The sequence below is a fragment of the Balaenoptera physalus genome, assembly GCF_965194825.1.
Source record: "Balaenoptera physalus genome assembly, chromosome: 1".
NCBI classification, from domain to species: Eukaryota; Metazoa; Chordata; class Mammalia; order Artiodactyla; family Balaenopteridae; genus Balaenoptera; species Balaenoptera physalus.
The window spans coordinates 93,363,934-93,377,325 of NC_138882.1; the positions used below are offsets into that span (position 1 = coordinate 93,363,934).

General features: G+C 46.4%; 1 protein-coding gene across 2 annotated transcripts in view; it reads right to left on the minus strand.

Annotated features, from left to right (window-relative positions):
- Positions 1–13,392, minus strand: part of PTGFRN (prostaglandin F2 receptor inhibitor) — a 75,867-nt gene that overhangs the window by 29,707 nt on the left and 32,768 nt on the right. For both annotated transcript variants that reach the window (XM_082458349.1, XM_082458348.1), the window contains exons 3-4: positions 12,200–12,613; positions 7,079–7,459 (exon numbers count right to left, since the gene is read on the minus strand). In XM_082458349.1, the coding sequence (XP_082314475.1) occupies positions 7,079–7,459; positions 12,200–12,613 (795 nt within the window). The remainder of the gene's footprint in view (positions 1–7,078; positions 7,460–12,199; positions 12,614–13,392) is intronic.

Genomic DNA, 13,392 nt, shown 5'->3' on the forward strand with positions numbered 1-13,392 from the left:
CTGCTCTCTGAGGACTTCACTTGAACATTGCCTTGAACTTCAGTTACAGGTCTGTCTGCCTCATGGACCTTCTATAGGGCTCTTCTCAGGGTCTGGGACCCCCTACTTGATTCATCTGTGTGTGCTATGTACGCAGTGCCTTGTACATAAAAGACATTAACACACTTGCTGAACTGGACTAAATTTAATATTTTGCATAAAAATGCTCATTTTCAGCATAAGCATTACACTACTGATTACTGCTATATTCTGCTTGATCTCATCAAGAAATCATCTAAGAATGTAATAGTGGTTATGTTTAAAAAATGCTTATCAGTTAAAGATGCATACTAAAGTATTTAATGGCAAAATGACATGATGTCTGCGATGTGTTTTACATTCTTCCAGAAGGAAAAAAAAAAGAGGGGGCAGGGGAAAGAAAGAAAGAGAGAGAGTGTATGTGCGTGTGTGCGTCTAGGGGAGGGAAGAGAGATAAAATAAGATTAGCAAAATACTGATAACTGTTGAAGCTGGTGGTTTGTTCTACTTCTGGGTAAATTTCTACTCCAAAAGTTTAACACAAACAAACAACCCACCCACATCGTAAGCCCTTCCACAGAATACCGAGGCCAGTCTAAGGCACGACATCACTAACCTTCCGAGAAACAAGGCTCTCTCCCTAATCTAGCTCCCAGGACGACCTGCTCATTTACACACCACCTCCTGAAGCTGCGGCCTCCCATAGTGCAAGCCCCAGCAAGAAAGACTTCGTGTTTTGATTATGGGTCATTAAACTCCTTCGTTATAACTTTCAAAACAATGAAAATGTTCCGAATCATTGGTTAATTTGTAAAAGCAGATATTTTGTGCCTACCACATGCAGGGACCTGACCCGGGGGATTTCACAGATTACCTCATTTATTCACTTTCACAGCAATTCTGTAAGGAAGGTACAAGGATACTAATAACTGGCATTTATGGAGGGCTTCCTGTATGCCAGGGACCCAGGCCATACACTTTCCTTGCATTCTCGTTTAATCTTCAGAACAACCTTATATGATAGATACTATTTTCACGTACTTTTCCTAAACCAAACCAAACCAAACCAAAACCGAAATCAAAGCCCAAAGGAGGTTAAGTTCGAAGACTAAGATCTTGCACAGCGCGGGGCGGGGAGGAGAATCATAGGAGAGGCTTTGGCTCCGTGGCTTGGCTCCCACTAGGGCCGAATTGCACAACCTCATTACACACCCAGTTATTCATGCTTCTCAAAGCCAGCTGCATCCCAGAAGACAAGAGGGATGATAACAGCTGAGGCACTGATCCTGAACTGTGTACAACAGGGCCATGTTCTAATACCCCCCTTTTGAAGCTTAGTTAACTTGGGAGAGCTAATTAGATGAAGAGGCTGCAAGCACGAGTCAGAAGAAACAGGAGGAAGAGGGCCCTTTTTTCTGCTGATGCCAGTTTTATCACCCTGAACTGGGCAGGTACTTTAGATGCAGCTGAGCGAGTTGACTAATTGTCCAAGAGTTGCCACTATCATCATTGGTATACAGCAATTAAATATTCTCTGGGACTTCCCTGGTGGTCCAGAGGTTAGGACTCCGGGCCTCCACTGCCGGGTGCCCGGGTTCGATCCCTGGTTAGGAACTAAGATCCTGCAAGTCTCGCAGCACAGCCAAAAAAACAAAAAGCCCAGTTAAATATTCTCTAACATTTAAAAAGAGAAGGCTATAAATAAGGAGCTGTTATTACTTTACCCCACTTAGGAGAACCATTATTATGAGGTTGCAGTCAGCATTAGTCATTTCAGAGCAATAGAGATAACATTATTTGAATGGAATACCTATGCCCCACACCCAAAGTGACAATCATGCCGTTTTTTTCTTTCTTCATCCTCACTCACTCCTCCCAGAGAAAGAAGAGAGAATTACCAGATTTGGGGGCAGAGGCAAGAAAGGGGCTAGGTGTGGTCAGCTCAGCCCCTTTTCTTTGGACCCACACATTCCTCGTTCTCCATGCCCTAAGACACCCCCGTGGCTTACCTGGTTAAGAACTTGGTGGGGTAGAGCATGTTCTATATTGACTCTCCCCCCAAAAACACCAATAAATCACAACCCCACCACCATGAAAATGTATAGAGCACTTAAGTGCCAGGCACTGCGTGAAGCACTCTATATGCATTATCCCACAAAGCCAAGAAAACCAAAGCTTAGAAACCATAAGCGATAAGCCCAAGATAACACGCCTAGAAGGTGGTGGAGCAGGACTCCATCGCTCTTCTGCCTTCAGAGATAATCCTGGACGGACAGCTGATCGTAGCTGCCCATAAAATTCTGCAGATCTAAATCTTATCTTCTGTAGATGGCAAAGAACTCTCAAGTCTCCACCAAGTACTTAGCAGATTAACAGCTCCTTTTAGAGAAAAATAATTACCGTCCTCGCTGGCACACGGCTGGAAGAGGGGACGGTCCTCAAGTGGGGAAGAATGCAAATCAGGTGCCTAAGCCTCAAAAGCACAACTCAGCTCTGCCGTGTCCTGCTCATGTATCTGAAGCCCGTGGAACCCTCTCCAATTAACACCACAGAAGTCTGGGACTTCAGGCAGAGAGCTCAACCATGAACTGATTAGTATCCAACTCTTGCCAAGGGCTCATTTAAGACATCTGATAGCAGAGAGAGATGGCTTAACATGCACATTAAGCAGCCATTCCTCCAGATTCTCTATAGTTTTAGCCACATACTAAATTGGATCAACACAAAGCAACATTTGTCCTCCATAGTAACTCAGTTTCTTACAAAAACTCCTTCACACACTTAAGATGTATGCCTTCAGCTTTTATGGGGAGTGGATATAAGAAACATCCATTTAAACAATCACTTAGAGCTTTTGTAAAAGAACAGTTGAAAGCACTGTCCATTATGCTATCGAATGCCCCTTAAATAAAAAAAGCGCATGATCGGGCTTCCCTGGTGGCGCAGTGGTTGAGAAACTGCCTGCTAATGCAGGGAACACGGGTTCAAGCCCTGGTCTGGGAAGATCCCACATGCCGCGGAGCAACTAGGCCCGTGAGCCACAACTACTGAGCCTGCGCGTCTGGAGCCTGTGCTCCGCAACAAGAGAGGCCGCGATAGTGAGAGGCCCGCGCACCACGATGAAGAGTGGCCCCCGCTTGCCGCAACTAGAGAAAGCCCTCGCACAGAAACAAAGACCCAACACAGCCAAAAATTAATTAGTTAATTAAAAAAAAAAAAAGCGCATGATGAATTCAGGGCCAAGAAAAAGTTTGTCTCTCTTTTGTTTGTTTTCCATCATCAGAGGAGGACTGTATAATCACATCTCTTTGGCCTCAACTCTCCAAAACTTCAGAGGCAAGTTCAGTGCTCAAATGCAGTAACTAATCCATCCCAACCATCTTGCAATACCTATTCTTTGGTTTTTTTTTTTTTTTTTTTTTACCCCTTTTGATCTTGATTTTATTTTTGTGCCTCCTGCTTTAAATGGGACTTCGTTTTGCAACCCAACTTAAATCTTTTTCCCTTCAAAAGTAGGGCATCCATCCTAAGTAAAGAGATTTTTTCTTACCCTCTAAAAAATTGTAGTCCTCCCAGCTGCTACAAGTGCTCTTGGACTTGACAGACCCATTCACGTCATTGCCCTGATCTCTCTGGTTAACATGATGGAACGTGAGAAGACCCCAATCAGTTTCAACCCCTCATCTACTCAGTGTGCCCAAGCAAATGAGGACAAGAACCACCCAGCTTTTAGGACTCTGTGCTTTAGGGTTTCAGGAGTGAAGCTGATCCCCAAAGCCAAACTGTTTCCATATAGGATGACAATACTTGGGACAGACTCCCCTCAAGATGAAAATACTTGGGACAGACTTGACCTAGGGCCATAATTCTGTCCAAGCCATTCTAAACGTTTCTTTTGAAATAAAAGGAACAAGCGTTAACCGCTGCATAGATTCTATTTTCCAAAGACGATGCAGTAACGTTTCCCATCTCACATGCCCTTTTTGCAATGTGACCTTGCTGGTCTCCCATTAAGAGATGGGGTCTCTTTCTCTACCCCCTTGAACTTGGACAGACTCTGTGATGGCTCTGACCAATAGAAAACAGCGGAGGTGCACTGTGCCAGTCCCAGGGATAGCTTTCAACTAGCCAGGCACTTCTACTTCCTGTGTCTTGGCAGCCAGCTGCCACGTTAAGAAGAATGACTGTCCTGAGAAGACGGTGCCATGAGAAACCCAAGCCACATGGACAGGGCCTGGATGAGACACCACGTGGGGACAGAGAGAGACGCCCTGGAACGTGGTGACAAGTGCATGGGAAAGCCATCTGGAAGGGGATCCCCAGCCCTAGCTGTCCCAGCTGTCACCATGTACATCAGAGAGGAACCCCATTGAGTCCTTCCCTAATTCCTGACCCTCAAAATTGTGAGCGAAATGAAAATCAGTGGTTTTCATGTGGGGATTGGGACAGTATCTCGCTCGCACTGTTTGTGGGGATCAAATATTTAATGCGTGTAAAGCCCTTGGCCCAGTCCCTGGCACACGCAGTAAATGTTCAATACATGGTAGTTATTATTTTTAATCTGTCAGGTAGCAAAATTGAGCATTTTGTGTAATACCTGCCTAGGGAACTGGCTTTCTCAAGAGCTCTTTTGTGACAACATTCCACAGTCACACAACATAAGATGACCTATCTAAATAGAGTACTTCCTGTCTTATTGCCACCTCTCAGTTAGCCTCAGCAGGCCCCAATTTACATGTGGCATGGTATCCACATGCATACGCAGACATGTTGTAGATCTAGAGAGAATCACACAGTGTCAAGCCAGGCCTGATCACTGCTGAGCGGAGAATCCAATCAGGAGGTCCTGGAGAAAAAGCCTACTGCTGTACTCAGGCCCAACTTGCCTCCTGACAAGTGTCCAGGGAGCTGTAATGGTATGAGTCACAGGCACAGGGAAGGAGGAGAGATTTAAGGGGAAGACAGGAGAAGAATACCACTTACACTCCTGGCAGGTTTGCCCGTGTGCAGTATCTCTGAATATTCTGAGCTGAACGTTATTGCTTTCTCTGCAATTCTTCTTTTCCTATGCACATACTTTAACATACCCATGTGTTGGTGCTGGTTTATCTACCCATCAGGCCAACGTTTACTGAGTGTCCATTACATGCAAAGAACTGCGAGAGATGCGGGGTCTGGGGCCTTAGATCAGCCAGGGAAAAGCACACTGACAGCTTTCACAACAACCGTGTTGGATCCTCAGAATAATAACCAAACCTTTTCCCACAATTTAGTCTCTTTATTTCTTCCCACTCTCCGGAGAACACAGCCACCAACAAATCCCTTCCAGCTAAAAGAGCCCATTCCCTCCCAGAGCTCCCCTCCTGTTTCCTGACAGTCGCTGCATCTCTCCCCCCGGGGTAGGCTGGGATCAGTGCATGAGGACTTCAAAGAGGCCCTCAAATTGGAGTGCAGGCAGCACTGTCGTAAAAAAAAACGAAAGGGAGAGAGAGAGAGAGAGAGAGATCCATTTGAGCTGTGATTCTAAGTCGGTGGGGGAGGGGTGCGGAGCGTCCGCGCTGGGATCTGACAGCACCGCACAATGCACCGAGGATCAGGGCTGTGAGACACATTCAGCTCCAGAGATGAAAACTCTTCTTCTGGTGCTGACAACATCTGTTTTATTTTGAAGGTTGCTAAGGAGAGTTCTAGCTGGGCTAACATTGTTCCAGTTCAGTACTTCATGATGAGTTTCTCGCGCGGGGTTCAGACGGCAGGAATAAAAGCTCGCCAGATGAACCCGCTCCTTTCACTTTGCAGATATCAAAGAATCACTTTGCTCCCAGGGATGACTAACACCCCGCCCGGTCTCGCTCAGAATTGGATGGACCCTCTGCTTACTCTCTTTATTACTCATCTTCTCCCTGCCCCCTCTGTCCCCACTTGCCAACTCCCCATCTTTGCCAAATAACAGCTTATTAGGAAGAAACAGACAGGGAATGTGCCACTAGCCCAGGAGAAGATTTCACTGCAGAGACAAGGAAGAGCTGAGAAATGAGCTGGGGCTCACGGCGGGAGGATGTTTAGTGTTAGACAAAGGAGGAAATGATTTCTGAGCCTTTAAAGATCTGTTTTACCTCCTAACAGAGCAATGCCAAATGCCTTCATGCGGGCTCGGAACAGTCAGGGGACAGTAGAGAGATCAAGCTCAAAACAGGGAAGAGGCTAACCGGCAAGCCTGTCTCCATCTTTGCAGTAATGGACGTGGGAAGCGAAGCACTCCACACTCCACCCGGCCCCATCCTGCCTAAGTTCACTTGCAATTAATTACAAGATAGTAACAAAATTAGGAAAAGTCAGCCCTGGAGGGCAAGCATTCAGGAAAATAAGAGATGGGGAAGATGAGCATGGTAAAAAAAAGAAAAGGATATGACAATGACCTTCATATATATGACAAGTAACAATAACATGGGTGGCAAGGGGGGCAATAGTTGAGGGCCACTCTGCTCCTCCCTTGGGAATCGGACGTGGGGAGAGAGCCCTCCAGAAGAGCAGGGGAAGCAGGAAGCCCCCTGGATTTAACTGGTATCTGCAAAAAAAAATTCATTCGGGCATTCCAGGGCATTCAGTGAAAAAAAGTGTCCCATTAACTGAAGGAATTCTGTTTCTTCCCTGGGCTTTAGAAAAGCCCCAGCTCCTGCCAGAGAGTACCTAGGAGTCTAGGAAAAGGAATGGGAGAATGGCAGCGTTCTCCCTCCAACAAAGATCCATTTCAAAGAGCCATTCAGCAGGGCCCCCGACCCTGCAAATCTCGACAACGAAAGGAATATATAACCTCTCAGATGAGGGTACTGAGAAAACTGAGGCCACATTATCTAAACATTTCCCTTGCCTGCCAGATTCTATTTCAGCCAGTTTTGCTTTCTCCCCCAGCCTGGGATCTATGCAGGAGAGAGCATGCTTGTCCTGATATCAAGAAGGCCAAAACAATGCAGAACATACAGCTCCCTGACTCCTCTCTGTATCCCAGAGGAGGAATTAAGCCAGAGAGAGGTGAAGAGCCATCCTCCAAACCACTCACCTAGCCAGGTCACAGCCACAGCAGCTGGAGCCGACATGGCCTCTGCCACCTTATGCCAGCTCCTGTTGTGCCCGGGTGTCCAGAGCGCCACGTGGCAGAAATAGTAGCCAGCATTTTCTTTGCTAACATCTCGAACCAGTAAATGGTAGGAGCGTGCATCCACGTGACTCAAGGCCATGTGAGGAGAGCTGTGCACCAGGGAATCATGGTCCAGCCGAGCCAACACATGGGGGCCGGGCAAGGTGCTGTCAGGCGTCCTGCTGAAGTACCACGTCACCGCGGGTCGGACGTCGTCCGCTCGGTCCGTTGTGATGTTGCAGGTCAGGTCTAGCTCCTTTCCTTCAGCCACAGACACATTCCTGGCCACAGCGGCTCGAAGAACTGGAAAATTAAAAACAAGGATATCTAGATAATCTCGATCGTATTTGCTGCTTCCACCCCCCTCCCCTTAGATCATCTCATTTTACCTTCTTATTTGCAACATTCAAGTTAGAAGGCTTTGTACAGTTTTAAGTGCTTGAGAAATGCACTGAATAAATGAATGAAACATACCATATTTCTTTTTATTTCATTAAAACAATAACAGCAGCAAGCACTTATATATATATGCTTACTATACGCCAGGCACTCTTCTGAGTGCTTTATAAATGTCATCTTCAAAACAACCCTACGAGGTAGTACTATTATCATCTCCATTTTACTGATAAGGCAGTTGAAGCACAGAGAAGTTAAATAACTTGCCCAAGGTGCCACAGCTAATATGGGACAGAGCTAAGATTCAAATCCCGGCTGTCTGCCTCTAGGGACTCTGCTCTTAAGTGTTACACTATTATCACGTACACTATCATTTGAAGACAAGTCTGCTGAACATTACAAAACTAAAATTATACTTTCTCCATATGCATGACAGGCCTTGGGTGACTTTCAGAGAAAAAGACAGCTCAGCTCCGGCCGGTACATATTATTAGTTGGGGGCCAGGAGCTGGAGGGTAGGAAGTGAGGGTGAAACCATCTTCTGGGTAAAAGGGGGTGGGGAGGATCCTACACGTAGGACTGGGAGAGTGAAACCAGACCATATGCCTAACGAGTCAAGTCTTCCAAAGGCAATGCGCTTAGAGCATCATTTATTCTGTTCCACACACCCGCCTTCAAGTCAAGGAGAAAGCATATATTCTAAAACCAAACCACAGTGATTTCTGGATTACCCACGCCACTGCCCTCTCTGTGTGGATAATTAAAAGTAGACTATATTTAGACGAAGCACTGAAGGATTTTGTGTCACGGTCTCCAGGCAGATGTGGTTTCAGCATTCCCCTGTCAAAGCTTTTTACATGGAAACATTTTAGTTTATTCAAGGGATTTTTTGCAAAGAACTTGAACATCTGTAATCAGAGTAGAAAAACATTCAACACGTGGTAATGCTCTAGGAACAACTGCTTAGAGGATAAATAGCCGACACCTCCCAGGGGATTCAAGTGGACGCACGGCACAGTCCTGGTCTTCTAGCAGGAGTCACTCGGCACCAGCTGTGGTCCCGGGTCAGCTCAGTGACAAACGCTGTCACTCAGTTCAGAAAAGATGCAACCCCAAAACCCATGCCCTTTGGAGTAAATGACTTTCATATAAATATTTCCAAAGGCTGATGATATTTCAAACGAGTGATTCAGGCCAAGTTCAAGATCTGCCTTGATGAAGACAGAAAATGTGGTGGGCATAGTATTAGAAAAAGGAATTTGAAGTCTAATTTCTCACCTCCACCCACCTTCTTCCAAATTCCTCCTCCTCCTTCACCCTTTAAACGAGCCAAAAATAATATGAGATATCTTTTGAGAGGAGTCAGTATGGAAACTGCTGCCCTGAGCCTGTGCTGTGGTTTGAACCACCCCACGTACAAACCGTGGTCAGAGATCCCAGAATACTGCCATTGTCCCTCTATGTCAGCCACCACTACTGGGGGTAAAAGAAGGCTCAGGAGGGAGCCAGCTGAGGAAAGAAGTGGGCAATATGCAGCTGTGGACAGTATGCATGGAGAAAACAGATTCTTGCGTTTAGAAATACTGGCAGAAACATCTCTTTAACAGTATAGTTCACTTTCTAATTTTCTTTCCCTGCAAGTGGCTAAATATCTTGTCACATCACTAAGCATAGTTGTCACATGTTCTATGGGATTGGAGGGTTCACTGCTGGGACAGGATGAAGCATGGTGAAGGGAAAAAAAGAATCAGTTCTAAGGACTCGTAATGCAAGAGGGGACCTCAGACTAAGCCTGTGGTGATGCAGGCTTTCTACTACTGGATATAACTGAACCTATAAATTAGACACCAACATCTGCATCAACCAGACCACTCCTAATATAGGGGGGTTTACTGCCACCTACGTGACACAGCCCCACCATTTAAGTAGCTTTGTGCCATTTATCATTACAATGCAATAAGAATACTTAAGAAGCTAGCTATGGACAATGTTCGTAGCAGCGCTATTTACAATAGCCAAGATATGGAAGCAACCTAAGTGTCCATCAACAGATGAATGATTAAAGAAGATGTGGTGTACATATACAATGGATTATTACTCAGCTGCAAAAAAGAATGAAATTTAGCCATTTGCAACAAAACCTGTAGGGTATTATCCTTAGTGAAGTAAGTCAGACAGAAAAAGACAAATAGTGCATGTTTTCACTTATATATGGAATCTAAAAAATAAAACAAACGAATCAATATAACAGAACAAAAACAGACTCACAGATACAGAGAACAAATTAGTGGTTACCAGTGGGGAGAGGGGGAGGGGGTGGGGCAAGATAGAGGAAGGGGATCAAGAGGTACAACTACTAAGTATAAAATAAATAAGATACAGGATGTAATACACAGCACAGGAAATATAGCCAATGTTTTATAACTTTAATGGAGTAAAATCTATAAAACTATTGAATCACTATGTTGTACACTTGAAACTAACATAATATTGTAAATCAACTACACTTTAATTAAAAAAAGAAAAAAAAGCTAGCTATGGAGAATGCAGGTGTTGAAAAGGAGAGAAAGACCATCACTCTAGTGTGGTGGTTCTTAACCTGGAGTCCACAAAGAGAATTTAAGGAATCTGTGACATGGATGGGAAAAACAAATTGTCTTTGTTTTACTAATCTCTACGTGAAATATAGCGGCTCCTCTCATTATGAAACTAAGCAACAAACCAGTGTAGTATTTTCTGTCCCTGGGACCTTGTTCCCAATAGAAATCACAGATATTTTCACATCACCTTACAATTGTTGAAGATATCTTAAAATATCATTTATATTCATCACTTATCAGAAATTACAGTAGTTGTTAGGCCTGCCACTATATCTTATTATTTAATGCAATAATAAAACACTATATTATTATATAAGAAATTTGTCTTAAAAATATTTTGATTACTATTCAATGTAATTGTTTTCCTGTGTCATCCTCCACATGTATTTTATGAATTAAAACACATTAACTCTGAGAAAGGGTTTGTGAGCTTCAAAGGACTGTCAAAGACGCCCATGACGCAAAAAGCTACGAACCCTCAGGTTCAGGTGAGAGCCAGATGCTACTGCCTGCCTAATAGACTCAGGGTGTTCAAGTCTTATAACTATACTCTGGGTTTTGTGGCTTGTTTGAAATAAAAAAAAAATACCTTTACAACTGAAATTCTTGTATGAAAAGATAATTCACTGCCAAGCTGAAATTCTTAACCCTCCTGCCCCGTTGAAACAGTTGTTTGATGCAAGCTGAATATCCGTGGTCTCTTAGGTCAGATTCCTGGCCGATCACTTCCGAAAAGGCAGGTGACCTGAATCCATCTGGAAAGTGATTTCTGCAGCCAGGAGGACCAAGACTGAGCGTGACCTGCAGCCCCTCTTGTCGGCAAGAGCACCTCCAACCTCACTGACGGCCGCGGTCACTCAGTGGCCAGTCAGGGCTGCTTTGACCAAATCCAGCTCCTGTGCTGTGGTGTCAACGCAGGGTAGAGTGCCCAGGACAATGCAGCTTGCAGAGGAAAAACACTCCCCGTGTGTATCGTTTCCTGCTTTCCTTCCAATCTGAGCAACAGAACGACCACACACTCTTGTTTATAGTCAGGAAATGAGTCCAGCCAAGGTCTTCCCAGTTTACAAAACAGGAGGCAGCAGCAACAGCAGCAGAGTACTCTGAGATCTGGAGATGTCAGGCTCCCAGCAAACCAAGTCTATCCAACCATCCACAGCAGTGACATCACCCTGAGATGGGCTCTTTACACTTTCTCTCTGCCAAGCCAGAAGCTCCATGAGGCCTGGGAACGATCCTTGAGCATCTCTGACCCCAGAGCCCAGGACAGAACTGAGCACACAGTAGGTTCTCTACTGATGCTTGTTGGAAACTGAGTCAAAAATGGCCTGTTTTTCTTTCCTATTTGTTTTTCTTTTATTTTTATGGGTTTTCAAAAATGTATTTTGCATGTCCTTAATTACTTCTCTAGCAGGAGTAAGAAGGGTTCTGTTTGTTGTTTATGAAAAGGCTGGTTCACAGATGACAAAAACTTCTTGCATATAGACCCCCGAGCTGAATGCTTCTGGGGTATGTGGCATAGAGGACATAAGAAGAGGCCCAGCCCTAGGTAATCCCTCACCTACAAGGGGATGTCACATCTGAGGGGACCTGAAAGGCAGGCCTAGAGGACCCAAGTCAGATGAGAGGTTTGGGGATGAGCCAGACACGTCCCCAACAGCTGTGGGGAAGCGCAGATGCAGAGATTTAGGAAACACCAAACAAAATGAAGCCAAGGGAGCGGGCTGGGGGGTAGCTCCACCCCAAAGCCCCTCTGACCACCAGGCCGGACCTCTTCTGGCACTTAAAAGGACTTAATCTTTCAGTCACAAAATTCTCGTAGTATGTTACGTAACCTGCAGCTTTCCAGGGGTCTCGGCATTTGGCACGAAACAAATGCATCCTCCCCAAACCATTAACACCACCCTACTCCCTCACCCGTCAACGCAAGGCCTCCCAGGAGGAGCAGAAATCTTGTCAGAGAAGAAAAAGGCTCCCGGCCGAGTTCTTTACACCACATTGGCCTGAATAATACATAGTCTAAATCATACAATTTCCAGAAGCTCACCTGTTGGCTGGATCACCACGGTGGCCACATCCACGGCTTTTTCTTGAATTTCTTGCCAGTTACCCTGCTCTCCGATCCACTCGCTGACGATGCACCGGTAGGAGCCCTGGTCGGAGGCCAGGGCCCGGGACACGGAGAGGCGGTACCCGTCGCTCCCCACGGTGTCCAGGCGCACGTCCCCGCTGCGGTAGCGCTGCTCGTAGCCGGGGCCGGGCCGCAACCTGCCCTCGTGGGTCAGGGAGAGGATGCTCCGGTGGGCGGGGCCGCGCCACACCTCCCAAAGCAGCGCCAGGTGCGTGTGCAGCGGCGACGCGGTGGAGGCCGAGCAGCGCAGCTCGAAGGGCTCGCCCTCGCGCAGGCTGGGGCCCAGGGAGGGCTGCGGGCCGGCGGCCACGCGCAGAGCATCCGGCACCACTGCAGGGAGAAAGCGGAGCCGTCAGCGCACCGCCACCCCAGCCACTGCGCGAGTGCCCAGCACCGTCCGGGGCTTGCGGCACAATTTCCTCCTCCCCTCCCCTGTTCTAAAGCCCACATGGGCACGGCTGCCCACTGCGCTTCATCTATGATCTCAACTTTCTGACTTGAAGAAAGAGGAGACATTAATAAGACCCCTGGCTAGAAATGGGTGGTGCAAACTCCCTTTTGGGAGCTGTGCCTTGGAGTTCTACTTCTGCCACCCTTAGGCAAGTCACTTTACCCCTCCGTGCCTCGTTTTCCTCAACTCTAAAAAGGGATGACAAGGAGACCTATCTCCAGAAGTTGACTGAGAATTAAACCAGTTATAAGGGAAGGTGCCCAGGAGAGTGCTTGGCACTCAGCCATCACAATCAAATAACCAGCCACTACTGTCCAGCACTCCTTTGTTAGGACACAGGCTGGAGTAGAGAACCTGGGGGATCTTCTAGGAGTGAAGGCAGTGTAATCCGCAAAGCACAAAAGCACAGGAGAGCTTCCTGTGCCTTGAGGCCTGCGGAATGTCTAAGAATGACTAGGGTGAGCAGAGGGTATCTGCAGGGTAGGAACCCATCAAGGAAAACTGACGCCTCAGCTATTTAACTATTAGGACCCACTGGGGAAAAGCTGGGCTCTTCCATAGTCTAGAAAAAGGGGGCCGGAGGTCAGGGAAGTGGTGGTGACTGCTCTTGAGGAAGGGAAGCCACACGTGATGTAACCAGCGAGGAGGCCCCTACCAA